Source organism: Xenopus laevis, chromosome 8S (genome assembly GCF_017654675.1).
Source record: "Xenopus laevis strain J_2021 chromosome 8S, Xenopus_laevis_v10.1, whole genome shotgun sequence".
In the NCBI taxonomy this organism is placed as follows: domain Eukaryota; kingdom Metazoa; phylum Chordata; class Amphibia; order Anura; family Pipidae; genus Xenopus; species Xenopus laevis.
Window position 1 is genome coordinate 4,582,337 of NC_054386.1, and position 16,217 is coordinate 4,598,553.

General features: G+C 39.7%; 1 protein-coding gene across 3 annotated transcripts in view; it reads left to right on the plus strand.

Moving 5' to 3' along the window:
• Positions 1 to 16,217, plus strand: part of sipa1l1.S (signal induced proliferation associated 1 like 1 S homeolog) — a 115,256-nt gene that overhangs the window by 67,127 nt on the left and 31,912 nt on the right. For all 3 annotated transcript variants that reach the window (XM_041574748.1, XM_018232243.2, XM_018232244.2), the window contains exons 6-9: positions 4,140 to 4,243; positions 7,440 to 7,597; positions 10,154 to 10,730; positions 14,912 to 15,186. In XM_041574748.1, coding sequence (XP_041430682.1) covers positions 4,140 to 4,243; positions 7,440 to 7,597; positions 10,154 to 10,730; positions 14,912 to 15,186 — 1,114 coding nt within the window. The remainder of the gene's footprint in view (positions 1 to 4,139; positions 4,244 to 7,439; positions 7,598 to 10,153; positions 10,731 to 14,911; positions 15,187 to 16,217) is intronic.

The window sequence follows — 16,217 nt, forward strand, 5'->3', positions numbered from 1 at the left end:
TATTTAAAAAGGACAGTAAATGGACAGATAAAGTATAAAACAATGTTATATTTATGCAACGCATTTCAAAAAGCCTTGTATTGCTTATAGTTTGACTGAATGCTTGCTCTTAAAGGACGAATATAATTTCAAGGTAAACATGTTTCATATAATTTACCTTATAGAACATTTTATTTATTTCATTTATTTCCTTTGTTAGTTCCTGTGAGTAAATGTAGATTTTTTTCCCCTCTGGTTGATATGCATTGCTTCATAGCAGATTAACAATTATTCAGCAGATAATGGTTTCATCAGTTATTCATCTATATGTGCACGATAACGGTGGTTTATAATTTCATAAAGCTATAAAGGTGCCAGCAAATTTCTTCCAGATTTCTTCCAATGCAACACTCCTCTGCTTGCCAAACCACTTCTTTTGCAAATCCCTATGATAGCTACTTATTTAATTTCATACCAGAAATAGACTCCTGACCTTTAAAGGGATACTGTCATGGGGAAAAAAAATTTTTTCAAAATGAATCGGTTAATAGTGCTGCTCCAGCAGAATTCTCCACTGAAATCCATTTCTCAAAAGAGCAAACAGATTTTTTTATATTCAATTTTGAATTCTGACATGGGGCTAGACATATTGTCAATTTCCCAGCTGCCCCAAGTCATGTGACTTGTGGTCTGATAAACTTCAATCACTCTTTACTGCTGTACTGCAAGTTGGAGTGATATCACCCCCTCCCTTTTCCCCCCCAGCAGCCAAACAAAAGAACAATGGGAAGGTAACCAGATAGCAGCTCCCTAACACAAGATAACAGCTGCCTGGTAGATCTAAGAACAACACTCAATAGTAAAAACCCATGTCCCACTGAGACACATTCAGTTACATTGAGAAGGAAAAACAGCAGCCTGCCAGAAAGCATTTCTCTCCTAAAGTGCAGGCACAAGTCACATGACATGGGGCCGCTGGGAAATGTTTTCCGATGACAGGATCCCTTTAAAGTTCTTTGTAACAGCAGCCACCTTATATCACGGAGCTCAATTCTAGATACTCTCTAAATGTACTACTACATTCCTTCAGTGAGCTCCTCATGCACACCTGCAGGATTCTCGGGTTGACCAGGCATCCAGCTTGGTCTTTACATTAGATTTAGCTGGCCAGGCAAAATCAGAACGTTGTGTGAATTCTTAAAACATCTCCTTCCCTGCATCTTTGGCATAACCAACTGGGAGTGTAGGGACCAAATGTTTAGTCTAGAGAACCATGGAGCCCGTCCAGGATAGAATAAAAACATATTTCTTGATTTAGAAGCAGTCTGTGTTTCAAGATCCCATAAATAGACACACTTTTAATTCCAAGAATTTGTGCGTTATCAACCCTACTCCAACATACATCTATAAAATTTTACTTTCACACAAAAATACTAATTGTCGCACCCCAAAATCAATTTATTCCAGGGCTTTCATTTAGGGAAAAGCAGTTCCCTAAGACATCGCCTCAACAAGGTAACTGATGAAAATAAGCTGGGGAAATGCATCACAGGCTAAACTGTGGATAAATAAAGCTCTTTCTATAGCGCGCAGATCTGCAATGCTTTTCTTTCTTTTTGTTTTTTTAACCTCTTTTGCCCCCAGGATTACTTTCTCATGGCAGTCAACTCATTAAAGGGATACTGACATGGGAAAAAGTTTTTTTTAAAAAATGAATTGGTTAATAGTGCTGCTCCAGCAGAATTCTGCACTGAAATCCATTTCTCAAAAGAGCAAACAGATTTTTTTATATTCAATTTTGAAATCTGACATGGGGCTAGACATATTGTCAATTTCCCAGCGGCCCTTGGTCATATGACTTGTGCCTGCACTTTAGGAGAGAAATGCTTTCTGGTAGGCTGCTGTTTTTCCTTCTCAATGTAACTGAATGTGTCTCAGTGGGACCTGGATTTTACTATTGAGTGTTGTTCTTAGATCTACCAGGCAGCTGTTATCTTGTGTTAGGGAGCTGCTATCTGATTACCTTCCCATTGTTCTGTTGTTTGGCTGCTGGGGGGAAAAAGGGATGGGGGTGATATCACTCCAACTTGCAGTACAGCAGTAAAGAGTGATTGAAGTTTATCAGAGCACAAGTCACATGACATGGGGCAGCTGGGAAATTGACAATATGTCTAGCCCCATGTCAGATTTCAAAATTGAATATAAAAAAATCTGTTTGCTCTTTTGAGAAATGGATTTCAGTGTAGAATTCTGCTAGAGCAGCACTATTAACTGAATTTTTTTTTTCCCATGACAGTATCCCTTTAAGAACAAAAAAAATCCACACCCATCTGTCTACTGACTCTTTCGCACTATCACAAAGACTGTGCGGCTGTATTGCTTTTCATAGTGTGGCCTGGCAAATGAATTTTGTTGATTCAGCATTTAGAAAGCCAACATTTGGGGTGAACATGGAATTGCTTTTAGACTGAGCATGGATCAGCTCACATTTAGAGTCGGTGTGTTGTGTTGTTTCATTTGTCCTTCCTAGAATAAGATTCTTAACAGCTGCAAAAGCCAAACACGTTGCCCAGAAGCTTTTAGTGTTAACTAAACAAAACCAGGCCCATCTGTAGAGCTATGAGGCATACTTAGTGCAATTGTAAGCAACACATGTTTCATGTGTTGTGAATAATTTAGGTTGAAGGCTGACAACACTGTTTAGAAGCTGAATCCTTTTTCCTTTGGAGATGTTTAAACATTAGGGATGCACCGAATCCACTATGTTGGGTTTCAGCTGAATCTTTCATGAACGATTCCTTCAAATTGAAACCCTAATTTGTATTCGCTAAGCAAAGGTCAAAAAGGGAACACAAGGGGGAAAAAAATCGCTATTACCTTGTGTGTGACGAAAAGTTATGTGATTTAACTGATTTGATTTCATTTTGGCCAGGCACTTGGATTTGCAGAATCCTGGATTCAGTTCAGCCCTATCATACGTGCTTTATAATGACTCTGACTTTTTAACATTCACCTTCTATTAGAGACTCTTGCTACTGTGAAATTATCATGAAATTATCATGTAAAAAAAGCAACCATGCTTTAGCAAATCTTAAAAAAGACTGCTTCTGTTTATAGGGGGCAATTTCATAAAGCAAAACGTTATTTCTCTCTATGGGGCAAATTCATTAAGATTCGTAGTTGCGCCAGGCGTAACTTCGCCGCACTTCGCCAGGTGTAGTTTCGCCAGCGCTCCGCAGTTTCACTAAAATCCGAAGTTGCGCTCAGGTGTAGCGTAAGGTTGCGAAGTTGCACTAGCGTTGATTCGCTAAGCGAAGCGAAATTACGCTAGCGATGGTTAATTTGCATACGGCGCCAAATTCAAATTTCAATGGAGGAGTATGTAGCAGCACTACAAATGCCTGGGAAACCTTCAAAACATCAAATAAAATGTTTATTTTGCCCTACACATGTGCCCACTGTCTAGTTAAGGTGCCATGAGTTAGGAAATGTAGGGGGGAAGGAGGGGAGCCCCAAAAAAAATTTCGATCTTTTTCAGCCTATCACCCATAATATAGAAAAAAACGCCGCGTTTTTTGGGACTTAGTAAAAATTTGAACTTTTTTTGAAGCAATCCCTATCTACTCTATTGCGCTTAGCCTGGTCTGAGGTGGCGAAGGAAGTCTGGCGTAAAAGGTAGCGTTCAGTACAATGCGCACGTTAGTGAATTTGCATAGTTTCGTCCGTTGCGCTAATTCGCCAGACGTAAGGGTGCGAAGTAACACTAGCAATGTTCCGCCAGCGTCCGTTAGTGAATTTGCGAAGTAACGAAAATGCCCAACGCTAGCGAATTGACACTAGCGTTAGGCGCTTCGGCGCTTAGTGAATTTGCCCCATCTATCTCTCTCTCCCCGTCCTTGCCTATAAAGTCAGTCTGTCGACAAAATAAAACTTCTTATTTACATTTAAAGTTTGTGCATGGGATATGCAGATTTCTTTGAATATTTCCAGGTTAAGAATTACTTTTTTGGTCAAATTATGAGATTAGAGAATGTTTGAACTCGGAGCAACATTTTTCAATTCTAATATGTTTTACGGTAATATTAAAGTAGCCTTCACAGCAATTTACTTATCTAATGATGAACTATGGAATTCGAATGTTTTTTTTCGTTTTCTTGCAGCTGATTCAACTGGTACCCACTCACTTTATACAACATACAAGGATTATGAGATTATGTTCCATGTATCTACTATGTTGCCATATACTCCAAACAACAAGCAACAGGTAAGATCTCTTTGTACATAAAAGGCCATCAAAGAATTGTTAGAAGGCGCACACTCCTAAAAAATTAAATGCGAGGTGCCAGTCCCATGGAGGCTGCCCATTAAGGTCTCCGATATAGTGATACTCAAAATAAAGAAAAGGGATTGCACACTCTAGAATGAAAAAAGCAAAAAGGTTTTTTATTTACACCAATTACAAAAAAAGGCCTTGGCAGAAATTGAAAAAAGGATTTATGGCACAGGATAAATAGTGGATAACGGATAACACCATTATGTTTTACAGAACACCTTGTTTATATAAACTTTAGTAGTACGTATCTGTTATCTACTGTGTATCCTGTGCTTGAATGGCTGTCCCATGGCTACACAACAGCTTGTTTATATAAACTATAGTAGTACTTATCTGTTATATACTGTGTATCCTGTGCTTGAATGGCTGCCCCATGGCTACACAGCGGCTTGTTTATATAAACTATAGTAGTACTTATCTGTTATCTACTGTGTATCTTGTGCTTGAATGGCTGCCCCCATGGCTACACAGCAGCTTGTTTATATAAACTATAGTAGTACTTATCTGTTATCTACTGTGTATCCTGTGCTTGAATGGCTGCCCCCATGGCTACACAGCAGCTTGTTTATATAAACTATAGTAATACTTATCTGTTATCTACTGTGTATCCTGTGCTTGAATGGCTGTCCCATGGCTACACAACAGCTTGTTTATATAAACTATAGTAGTACTTATCTGTTATATACTGTGTATCCTGTGCTTGAATGGCTGCCCCATGGCTACACAGCGGCTTGTTTATATAAACTATAGTAGTACTTATCTGTTATCTACTGTGTATCTTGTGCTTGAATGGCTGCCCCCATGGCTACACAGCAGCTTGTTTATATAAACTATAGTAGTACTTATCTGTTATCTACTGTGTATCCTGTGCTTGAATGGCTGCCCCCATGGCTACACAGCAGCTTGTTTATATAAACTATAGTAATGTTTCTGAAGCAAACACAGCAGTTTTACCAGTGCAGGGCAACAGTGCATTATATTTTTATTGCGTTTACTGTGTTACTGTTCCTTTTAAAGGCTTTTTTTTTTTTTTTTGCTTTGACATATTAAAGTGATAGGACAGTTTTTTTAAACCAATTGCATCATTGACTTCCTGGCATAAAATGACCCCTGGTTATATACTTAATTAGCTAATACAAATAAATGGTTAACCTTCATTATGACCTTTAGATCTCTCTTACTCTTTGTTGCCAAGTGTTTGGGGTTGGAATAAAGGGGGTGCTTTCGGTGCTTAAAATGCTTTTGCAAACTGAGCCCATCCGATCTCATGGTGTTGCCACTAAGACTGAAATTATAGTCGAAGGCTAAACTGCAGAGCGTTCATAAGATCAAGTAAAATAGGGGATGTTTTTATTCTTGTTCAGCTTTAAACATGATCGCGTAGCCTCGCATTCCCAAGATGTTTAGCACAATGTAGACAATGAAGAACCCTTACATTGCAGGTAATTATGCAGATCTCCTAGTGATTAAAGCAGTCGGTTCCATAGAAGGATAATTATAACTGTTACAGTCACCGGCTGTCAGCGCGTGTTGCTATAGAAACGGAAGCACCGAATTCTTGCGTCTTGTCGTATATGTACAAATAGATTCTTCTGTGCGTGTGAGAATGTGGGCTTCAAATAAAATCAGGAAGCCGTTATTCATATGTTCTGGTGTTCTCGTCATGTTTGTCATATATTTTAGAGTGTAGATTGCAAGGTCAGTCCTAAAGGTGACCATAGACGTAGAGCATCGCCAAACGAGCGGATCTCACCCTGATTTGCCCACATTGTAGCATCCGATAGGGGCGGTCAGATTGCAGGACCACATAAACGCACAGATGCGGCCCGCGATTCAAGCCCCGCGCCAACCCGCCGATGACGTCACAATAGGGGCGGGGCGAGCAGCAAGCAGCTATAAAGCCGGAAGTCAGAGAGCAGGAGAAGAGCTCAACCTACTCTCGCCTGCCACCCGCGAAGAGGAGTGTGGCGTTGCCGCGATCCTGCTGGTATCGGGCCAGCCCGCACATCACTATCTTATTTTATTTTGCATGGTCATGTGCTTTCAGAAAGAGAAAGCACATCATGCTATACCTTATTGCATACCTCCCAACTGTCCCGTTTTTCACGGGACAGTCCCAATTTTGACAGCTCAACCCACAGTTCCGGGTTTGTTACTGAAATGTCCCAACTTTCTCTTTGATCTCCTGCACTGAACAGCCAGAAAAAAATACAAAGTTTTTAATTTAATTGACTTTTGGCAGAGAGTCCATAATAGTTACATAGATACCTTTTTTTAACAATTTAAGATAAGCAAAGAAAGAATTATAATAATTTAAGATAAGCAGGTCTCTTGAGAGAACTGTGACGTGCAGCTTAAAGGGCAATTCACCTTCATTAGCAAAACTTTAATAACACATAAAAACCACAGAAATGTGTTCAAAGTTTAATAACTTGCCAAATTTTGTAAAATGGACATGGTAATTAGGAGGTGTTTACTGCTCTCTTTGTGTTCCTCTTTCTATTTACAAAATGTTGGTAGATATGACTTCTTGATTGTATAAGGCCAGAACCATCACTGTTATAACATCTAGAAAGTGTAAATGTTATAACTATTGCTCTTTTCTACCCTTGCCCTTTTAAGATGGACATACAAGCCCAGAATTTGTTGGGCTGTTAAGATTATTTTGATTATAATGTCGGAGCATCAGGGCATGCATGGCAGTCCAGGGGGGGCATTTAAACAGATGATCCTGTAATTCTGGTGGATCGAGGATTACCTGTACTAACGGCAAATTCCATAGGTCAGCCAAAAAGAAGGTGCAGCTAGAAGTAGTTCATATTTTTAGTGATCTTATGTTTATCTCCACACCCTAGATCTGTCTTGTATCATTTTTTGTGCATAGGTGGCTTTCATCTCCAAATAGTGTTTTTATGTCAGGTCATTGTTTAAAATTTGACCTAGGTTAAACCAATTTTTATAAAAATATCCATTTGTGCATAATTCATTTTCACAATAGATGCCTTTGTAATCACATTTACATTGCCAAGCTTTTACTTCATATAACTCAAGGTTTTTCAGCACTGATGAAGAACTTTGGTGTTGTATCTCTTTAAATGTCCAACGCTATGATTTTCTTTCATTGCAGCTGCTGAGAAAGCGCCACATTGGCAATGATATTGTGACAATAGTGTTTCAAGAGCCAGGAGCCCTGCCGTTCAGCCCGAAGAACATCCGCTCTCATTTTCAGCATGTCTTCGTTATTGTGAGAGCCCACAACCCTTGCACTGACTCTGTTTGCTACAGGTAGGACTTTCTAAGGATCTCTCACTTTTTTGAGTAAAGGTGCCCATACATGGAGAGATCCGCTCGTTTGGCGATGTCGCCAAACGAGCGGATCTCCCTCCGATATGCCCACCTTGAGGTGGGCAATATCGGCTGATCCGATCGTGGGCCCTAGGGCCCAACGATCGGATCGTAACGATGCCCAAACGGGCGGTCGGATCGTGGGACCGCATCAACGAATAGATGCGGCCGTGATCCGACAGGATTTTCTGTCCCATCCGATCGAGATCTGCCCAACTTTCGGCCAGATCTCGATTAGTGAAGCCCGTCGTGGGCCCCATACACGGGCCAATAAGCTGCCGACACGGTCTGTCGGCAGCTTTTATCGGCCCGTGTATGGCCACCTTTACTGCTAAAATTTTATATGCAAGTTTTCTTTTTATATGAAAGTTTTCAGGTGAAATCTCTACATGGTAAGTTGTCACATAGCAAATAAAGCCAGCATGAAACCTTATAAGTAACCTAGAAAAATTGATAAAGCTATGCTTTTAAATTCAGATTTAAATAAAAACAGGGCAGATTATTTATGTTTTCGTCCTCTAAGATCCCTCCGCTATTGATATGTCAATCACACTTAACTCTATTTTTGATGGCATGACCTATTGTGTGACCCTATAGGCTATTGTGCGACACTAAAGGTGGCCATAGACATAACAATTACGATTTCCAAGAAAGATCGTTTGTTTCAATACACACGTGTAGAGCTGAATGGTCAGATATACATATAGAAACAATAGAATTCTACCTGTATCTGATGATTCGATATCCAAGTCTTCTGCTGATATTAGTCGGCTCTTTTCACACCATACATACACCGAATTTCGTACGAAAATTAGTTTTGTACGATATTAGCTGTGCGTCTATGGCTATCTTAAGGCTTATTCGCCATGTAACATAGTGTTGCTAAATACGCCACAGATCATCAAAACCATGCTACACTGTGTGAAACCAATTGTTTTTATAATGTTGAATTGTGAATGTGTAAATTTCTGGTGTCACAAGGTGTTTGCTTACAGAAAGCTGTGTCAGTGATAATAAGCACCTTTGAGCCAACTTTTAACTTTGTAGTGGATTTAGTTAGACTCTGCGACCCAGTTTTTGATGTAAAGCTTTATAAACACAGTAGAACCCCCATTTTAAGCTTTTCAGGGGACTAGGATAATATGTAAGATCCTGGAAAATGTAAAATCAGTAGGGATGCACAGAATCCTGGATTCTGTTCGGGATTCAGCCTTTTTCAGCAGGATTCGGCCAATCCTTGTGCCTGGCCGAACTGAATCCAAATCCTAATTCTCATATGTAAATTAAGGGTGGGTAGGAAAAATCACATGACTTTTCGTCACAAAATAAGATTTTTTCCCACGATTTCTTTTGCATATGCAAATTAGGACTCGGTTCGGTATTCGGACAAATCTTTCACTAAGGATTCGGGGATTCGGCCGAATCCCAAATAGCGAATTCAGTGCATCCCTAAAAATCAGGGAAATGTGTTAAAGTAAATTTTTCTTCAAGTACTGAAAGGATATAAGCACAGGAGTCCGTTTTACTTTGTGATACAATATTCTGGACTAGCGCTTCTCTGCATCATTGATAATATATTTTTTTTATGTTGTAGCTTAGGATTCATACAATATTAATTAGAACCAGAAGCATTCATTTGGCTGAGATTTTTAGTTGGAAAGTGAGACCGTTCAAGCCTCTGGCTTAATATTCGGAGCGCACACACAAACCTCAAGACTCAACAACCATTTTATCAGGTGTAAGAAAGTAATTCATTATAATACACAAACGCCATGAATATCTTGTAAATTATATCCTTATAAACGGTGAGTTCTGATGTCATCAGTTATAAACGGTGAGTTCTGATGTCATTTCAGTCACATGACTCGCTGACATTTGTGTATTATAATAAATAAAGTACCCCCAGTTGCAAAATATGAGGATATTAGAAGTTACCTCGGAGTTCCATGACCTGTCATGAACCTCCTCGGTAACTTATAATATCCTTATATTTTACAAGAGGGGGTACTTTATTCACTATATAATTGATGTTCTTCTCTCTAAGTTTGACTTATTGGGGAGTATTAGTATTGGAAATGTTTGTTTGAGTTGTACTCGGTTATGCAAGCATGTTAATACCATCACATATTGATTTGTAGGTTCAATTCCTCATGGTTCATGAGTTCTTACTTTACAATATGTAGAGCATTTAAATTACAGTTATTTCAAATTAAAATATATTTCACTAGACCCTACATAGCACCCCCCCTTGTGTGAGATGCCATTGCATTGAGGTAGGTCGTAAAATCGTTTTACAGAGAAACCTATTTTGTTTTGATAGTCTCCATGAATAGAACATTTATTTTGTACTTGGTGAATCTCATTGCAATTGATGTTGTAATAAACTTTTTTATTATATAAAAAATACTTATTTCTAATATCATTTAAGCCATATTATTTTCCTAAAAAAATTAGAAGATTGTAACGTGTATTTTACCTTTTTTGTTTCTCTTAAAGTGTGGCTGTTACAAGATCCAGAGATGTCCCTGGCTTTGGACCACCTATCCCAAAAAGCTTTAATTTCCCTAAATCCACCGTATTCAGGGACTTCCTTTTAGCAAAAGTCATTAACGGTGAGAACGCAGCTCACAAGTCGGAAAAATTCTTGGCCATGGCTACCAGGACCCATCAGGAATATCTAAAGGACCTTGTTGAAAAAAATGTCACCAACACTTCTATCGACTCCTCCGGAAAGTTCCCTTTTATCTCTTTAGCCTCAAAGAAAAAGGAGAAGTCGAAACCATATCCTTGGGCTGAACTGTACAGTAATGGTGCCATAGTGTGGAATGTCCAAGTGGAAGACTTCAGCAATGCACTGGAGATCGAGTGCTTTTTGTGTATCTCTAATGAAATAATGGCACTGATTGATCACGATACAAAAAGTGTTATTTTTAACTGTTTCAGTCGGGATGTTATAGGCTGGACCTCCAACAACACAATGATTAAGATGTTTTATGAGAGAGGCGAGTGTGTTTTTGTCAGGAGTTTAAACAACAACAGCGAAGACATCAAGGAAATTGTCAAAAGACTGGAAGTAAGTTCTATTTCTGTTGGGGGCAGATGGAATGTAAGAAGTCCTGTCATAGCTTTGTGTGTCATTTATAGTGAACGGTTTTGGAAGATCTTTGTTGAGAACTAAATATACTAAAAAGTTTGGAAAAATAGATTGAGGTTTGTGACAGATGTTTTCCTAGTAACATTCTAAGAAAAACCATTAAATTTACATACTGCAGCCTATAGTACTTGTATTAAAGGGGACCCGTCACCCAAAAAAAATTATTCAAAATCCTATTTTATCACATTAGTCAAGCAAAATGAACTTTAATTACACTATATAAATTATTTGAATCTTGTTTCCTTCAGTCTGGGAATTCATAATTATAACAAGCAGGCAGGAGCCATTTTGTGGACACTGTTATTAAGACAAGTCTTGTATCATCTCAGTATCTTGTTTGTGCACCAGAATTGGGGGCCTAATGTCCATCCCCATGTCCTGGCTACACAATTAAATGGTGAAGAGAACGGGGGAATGTGGGGAGAGCAGTGACATGTAGGAAGTGCTGAATGGAAAGTGAAAGTAATTGTCTGCCACAGGCATAGAGGAGGGGCAGACAATATTTGATTGACAGCTGAGATAATTAAAAGAGCTCACAACAGCTATGAATGCTTTAATAAAAAATAGAAATTGGATTTCATGTTTAATTTGAAAAGGACTTTTATTATACAGATTTTTGTGTCTGGGTGACAGGTCCACTTTAAAGGGGTTGTTCACCTTCCAAACACTTTTTTTCAGTTCAGTTGTTCCCCAGAAATAAAGACTTTTCAATTACTTTCCATTATTTATTTTTTACTGTTTTTCCAAGATCTAAGTTTAAAGTTGAATGTTGGTGTCTCTGGCGTTTGAGTCTGGCAGCTCAGTAGTTCAGACGCAGACTCTGTTACTGTTACAGTTTTGCACCATTTAGTTCACTGGTCCCCAACCAGTAGCTCATATGCAACATGTTGCTCCCCAACCCCTTGGATGTGGCTCTCAGTGGCCTCAAAGCAGGAGCTTATTTTTGAATTCCAGGCTTGGAGGCAAGTTTTGGTTGTATGAAAACCAGGTGTACTGCCAAACAGAATCTCCTGTAGGCTGCCAGTCCAAGGGGCAACCAAACAGCTAATAACAACCCTTATTTGACATTCCCATGGACTTTTTCATTCTTGATCTCCAACTCTTTTTTACATTCAATGTGGCTCACCAGTAGAAAAAGGTTGGGGACCCCTGATTTAGTTGATACATTTATTAGCAGTATCTCTGGAGTATTAGCAACTATTGCATTAATTCTAACAGCCGCCTTTAATAAAACTCAGGGATTCTGCTCAACAGGGACAAAGATAAGAAATGTATCCATTAAATGTATCAATTTAGAACAGTTTGGGGGGTCGGCGTACCCCCCTGCCAGAGCTGCTTTAGAAGGTGAAGAATTACACTTCAATATTAGAAAAACGGTTACAAATCAAAACTAGAAAGTAATTGGAAAAAGTAGTTATTTCGGGAAATCTCTCTGAAAACAACTAGTTGTTTGAAGGTGAACAACCCCTTTACGTAGAGAAATGTACTCCGCAATAACTACAGTATATCCTTCAGATTCCTGCCCAGTTTAGTATTGATTTGGAAAAACCCTTGTCTACTTATTTAGTAGAGGTTCTAATTTCTGTGGTCTCCGGTACATAGGATTAATTGATTTCCTCAAATTTTGCAATGGCTGGTGCAATCTATGAATTTGTGACCACAGCTGAACTTTCGTTTCTGTATAGCACAGCTGGATATCTGGAGGCCAACTAAAAGAAAAGCTCCATAGACTTCTTTATACAATATCATAATTTTATTATAATCTTGCCCTCAATAGTTGTATGCTGGACAGCACATCTCTAAAGAGATCATTTATTCATATGGACAAAATCCACCCCATGTGTGCAGTGACTGGTGGATTGCCTTTACATTATACACACTATATTTGCGTCTGCCCAGCCCATTTCAGAGACAGGCGGGTAAAATAATATTGTATTGTGTTGTAAGTTTTGTACCCCCCATGTCTTAAAAATGCTTACTTCACACCTTTTTTGGTTTGTTAACACATGCAAGCAATGTATATTTTACCACCACAGATTAAAGTTTGTTTTCGCTCTTTCGAAGAGTTTACTTTGTTTAGAGAAGAAGGAAAGTCTTCTTCCGTTCAGGGGTGCCAAATGTTAGGCACCCCCAAGTGATTGTATTGACTTACCTCAAACTCCGGGGCCGGTGCTCCTATCAGCAGAAAATTGCACTGGCCCAGGATTCTTCCAGCGAGCGTCACGGAGCGATCCTCTTCCTGCTTCTTCTTTCTTCTCGCGGCTGCACTTGCACAGTAGAGAGCGAAAAGCCGAACTTTAACTAAAAAGTCGATATTTTGTTCAACTGTGCATGCGTCTGGGGTAGACAGTATTCTCGTCACTATCGGCGCTGATCCAGGACACGGCACACAGACAACAGCGTCAATGCAAAAGGTTGGCTTTATTTGAACACACACATGCGGTTGTGGATTACAGCGGTGGATACACAAGGCTGTCTGACTTACGCGTTTCTTGCCGGATCCCCCGGCACTTCCTCAGAGTCTGAGACTCTGAGGAAGTGCCGGGGGATCCGGCAAGAAACGCGTAAGTCAGACAGCCTTGTGTATCCACCGCTGTAATCCACAACCGCATGTGTGTGTTCAAATAAAGCCAACCTTTTGCATTGACGCTGTTGTCTGTGTGCCGTGTCCTGGATCAGCGCCGATAGTGACGAGAATACTGTCTACTCTACACTGAATACCGGCGGGAAGTGGCCGGCGTCTCGTACGGGCTGCGACCAGGAAAGCACAGCGCTACTGGGTGAGCTCCGATGCGGATCGCATCATTCTTTATATAATTAACTGTGCATGCGTCTGCCCCGGGAAATTTGAAGAAAGAAGAAGGCAGAAGAGGATGGCTCAGTGGTGCTCACTGGTATAACCCCGGGCCGGTGCAGTTTTCTGCTGATAGGAGCACCGACCCGGGGTTTCAGGTAAGTCAATACAATCACTTGGGGGTGCCTAACATTTGGCACCCCCAAGTGGAAGAAGATTTTCCTTCTCCTTTAAGTAACCATGGATGCTCCCACTTATGAATGCACAGGAGTATGTTAGCATATTTAATATATTAGGACATTTTAGCATAAATATTTGAATTTATGTGAATGTGTAGCAGCCATTTTTTAGACTAGAAATTTCAAACTGAACTTTATTCACTAACTTCAGTGGGTTGTTATAGGTCTAGAGTTAGTTTTGTTCAGAATAATAGGAGCGTGTTTTAAAACGTGAATAAAGCTTCCTTGTAATAAATTGCTTTTATTTCCATACAACCAAATGCATTGGGGGACACTGCACATTCTATTCCAAATCAATATAAAATAAATAAATATTTACCAAATTCGTGTTATTCCTTTACAGAAAGCGAAGAAAAGGGGAATATTAGGCTGTTCCATAAAATAGCAGTGTCTGCATTCTTCTTTACAAACTCAAACATTCACTGTATAAACTGAAAAATATTTCAAGATTTTACAACAGGCTGTATCAATGCACCGTTTAACTTTTACTCCATTTTTGTGAAATATTTTGCATGCCTTGTATATAACTAGATAGCAATTATTATCTGAAGTCTTTATTCAGAGTGTGTTAGGGCAGAGACACACGCTTCTTCGGGTGACTAATCTCTCCGAACTGCCTTCCCGCCGGCTAGAATGTAAATCACAGCAGGTTGGCACTTGGATCGCTTTGGCTTTTCGAAGTCGCCCAAAGTTTCCTCGTGAGGCAACTTCCGACGACTTCAGAAAATGAAGCGTTCTGAGTGCCATCCCGTCGGCCGTATACAATCTAGCCGATGGGAAGGCGGTTCGGAGAGATTAGTAGCTCGAAGGAGAAGCGATTTGTCGCTGGGCAACTAATCTCCCAAAATACCAGCGTGTGTCTCTGCCCTTAGACATATTGACCATTACCTACTTAAGTGCGATAAGAACTATTGGTTCTATTGGAATTGGTTAGTTTATGTTGTACAAACAGGTCTGAATTAATTATTTTCTATTGATCCATTCAAACATGCTATGCAGTGTAGTGTAAATATTGATTCTTCTACTGCCGCTGTTAAATTCCCTTCCTTATTGCTTTTAAATTTCAGAATATTACTAAAGGGTGTGAGACAGTTGAGATGACTCTAAGAAGAAATGGCTTGGGACAGCTTGGCTTCCATGTAAATTATGAAGGAATCGTTGCAGAGGTGGAACCTTATGGCTATGCTTGGCAAGCTGGATTAAGACAAGGAAGTCGATTGGTGGAGATCTGCAAAGTTGCTGTTGCCACACTGAGTCATGAGCAAATGATTGACCTTCTCAGAACGTCCGTGACTGTAAAGGTTGTCATCATCCCACCACAAGAAGATGGAATTCCTCGCAGGTATTTGGGGTTTTATAAATGCACTTCCAGTACTTTCACCGTTTTGTCAGTATTAATTTATTTAAAGGGGGTGTAAAGGCAAAAAAATAAAATCCCATTTTTACTTTCTCCAATGTACTTTAATAAAAATTGTGTACCATTTTTATAAGGCACCTGACTGTGTATGTAGTGAAATTCAGTTTTACTTGCTCTGACTGCTGCAGTTAGGAAACTTCAGACTGTCCCTAACTGCTGTGCAGGGAAACGATCATACAGGGGGAGCCCCCCCCCACCTTACTTCCCAGAACTCGAGCAGCTTTGTTTGTTTCCCTGTAGCAACTATGTAGTTTTGTATCCATAGACTCAGTACAGTCTGTATATTCTGATTATTAATCGGTCTTGCTGTATCGGCTTCTGGCAGATATTATTTGACTTGTGCTGTTTTGATCATTTATGACGATCCCTAAGCAGCCCAGACCACACTGAGCATGTGCACAGTCTTGGTCTTGCAAAGATGTTTAACAAAGTTACAAGATGGTGACCCCCTGTGGCCAACTTTGAAAGCATAAATTTGTTTAATTAGGCTTGTGGTGCAGTGCATGTTTATGTTTAGTATACAAAACACAGCATTTCTAACATTATTCTATTTTTTAGTTGCCCTTTAAGTACTCCGTTTGTAGGGTGCAAACACATCCTTGGTCTAGATCAGTGATGTCCAACTTCTGTCGTACAGAGGGCTGACATTTTTCTGGCCTACGCGGTGGAGGGCTGATAATGGAAGTCAGTGTTATAAACCCCCTGTTTTTAAACCACACCCACTTTAAACCCACTTAAAACCACACACGTTACCGCAAGAACGTTTGCGATCATTAATGGTGGTAGCAAACCTAAAAAACCAAATGGTTGGTTCTCAATGCAGGGTAATTACTCATCACTCCTGTGAAAATGTAGGTCATATTAAAACATACCCATAATCCATATGCCTTCTCCTCTGTGGATAACACAGCACCCCCAACACATAATTAAACACCTTACACCCCTAACAACAATTT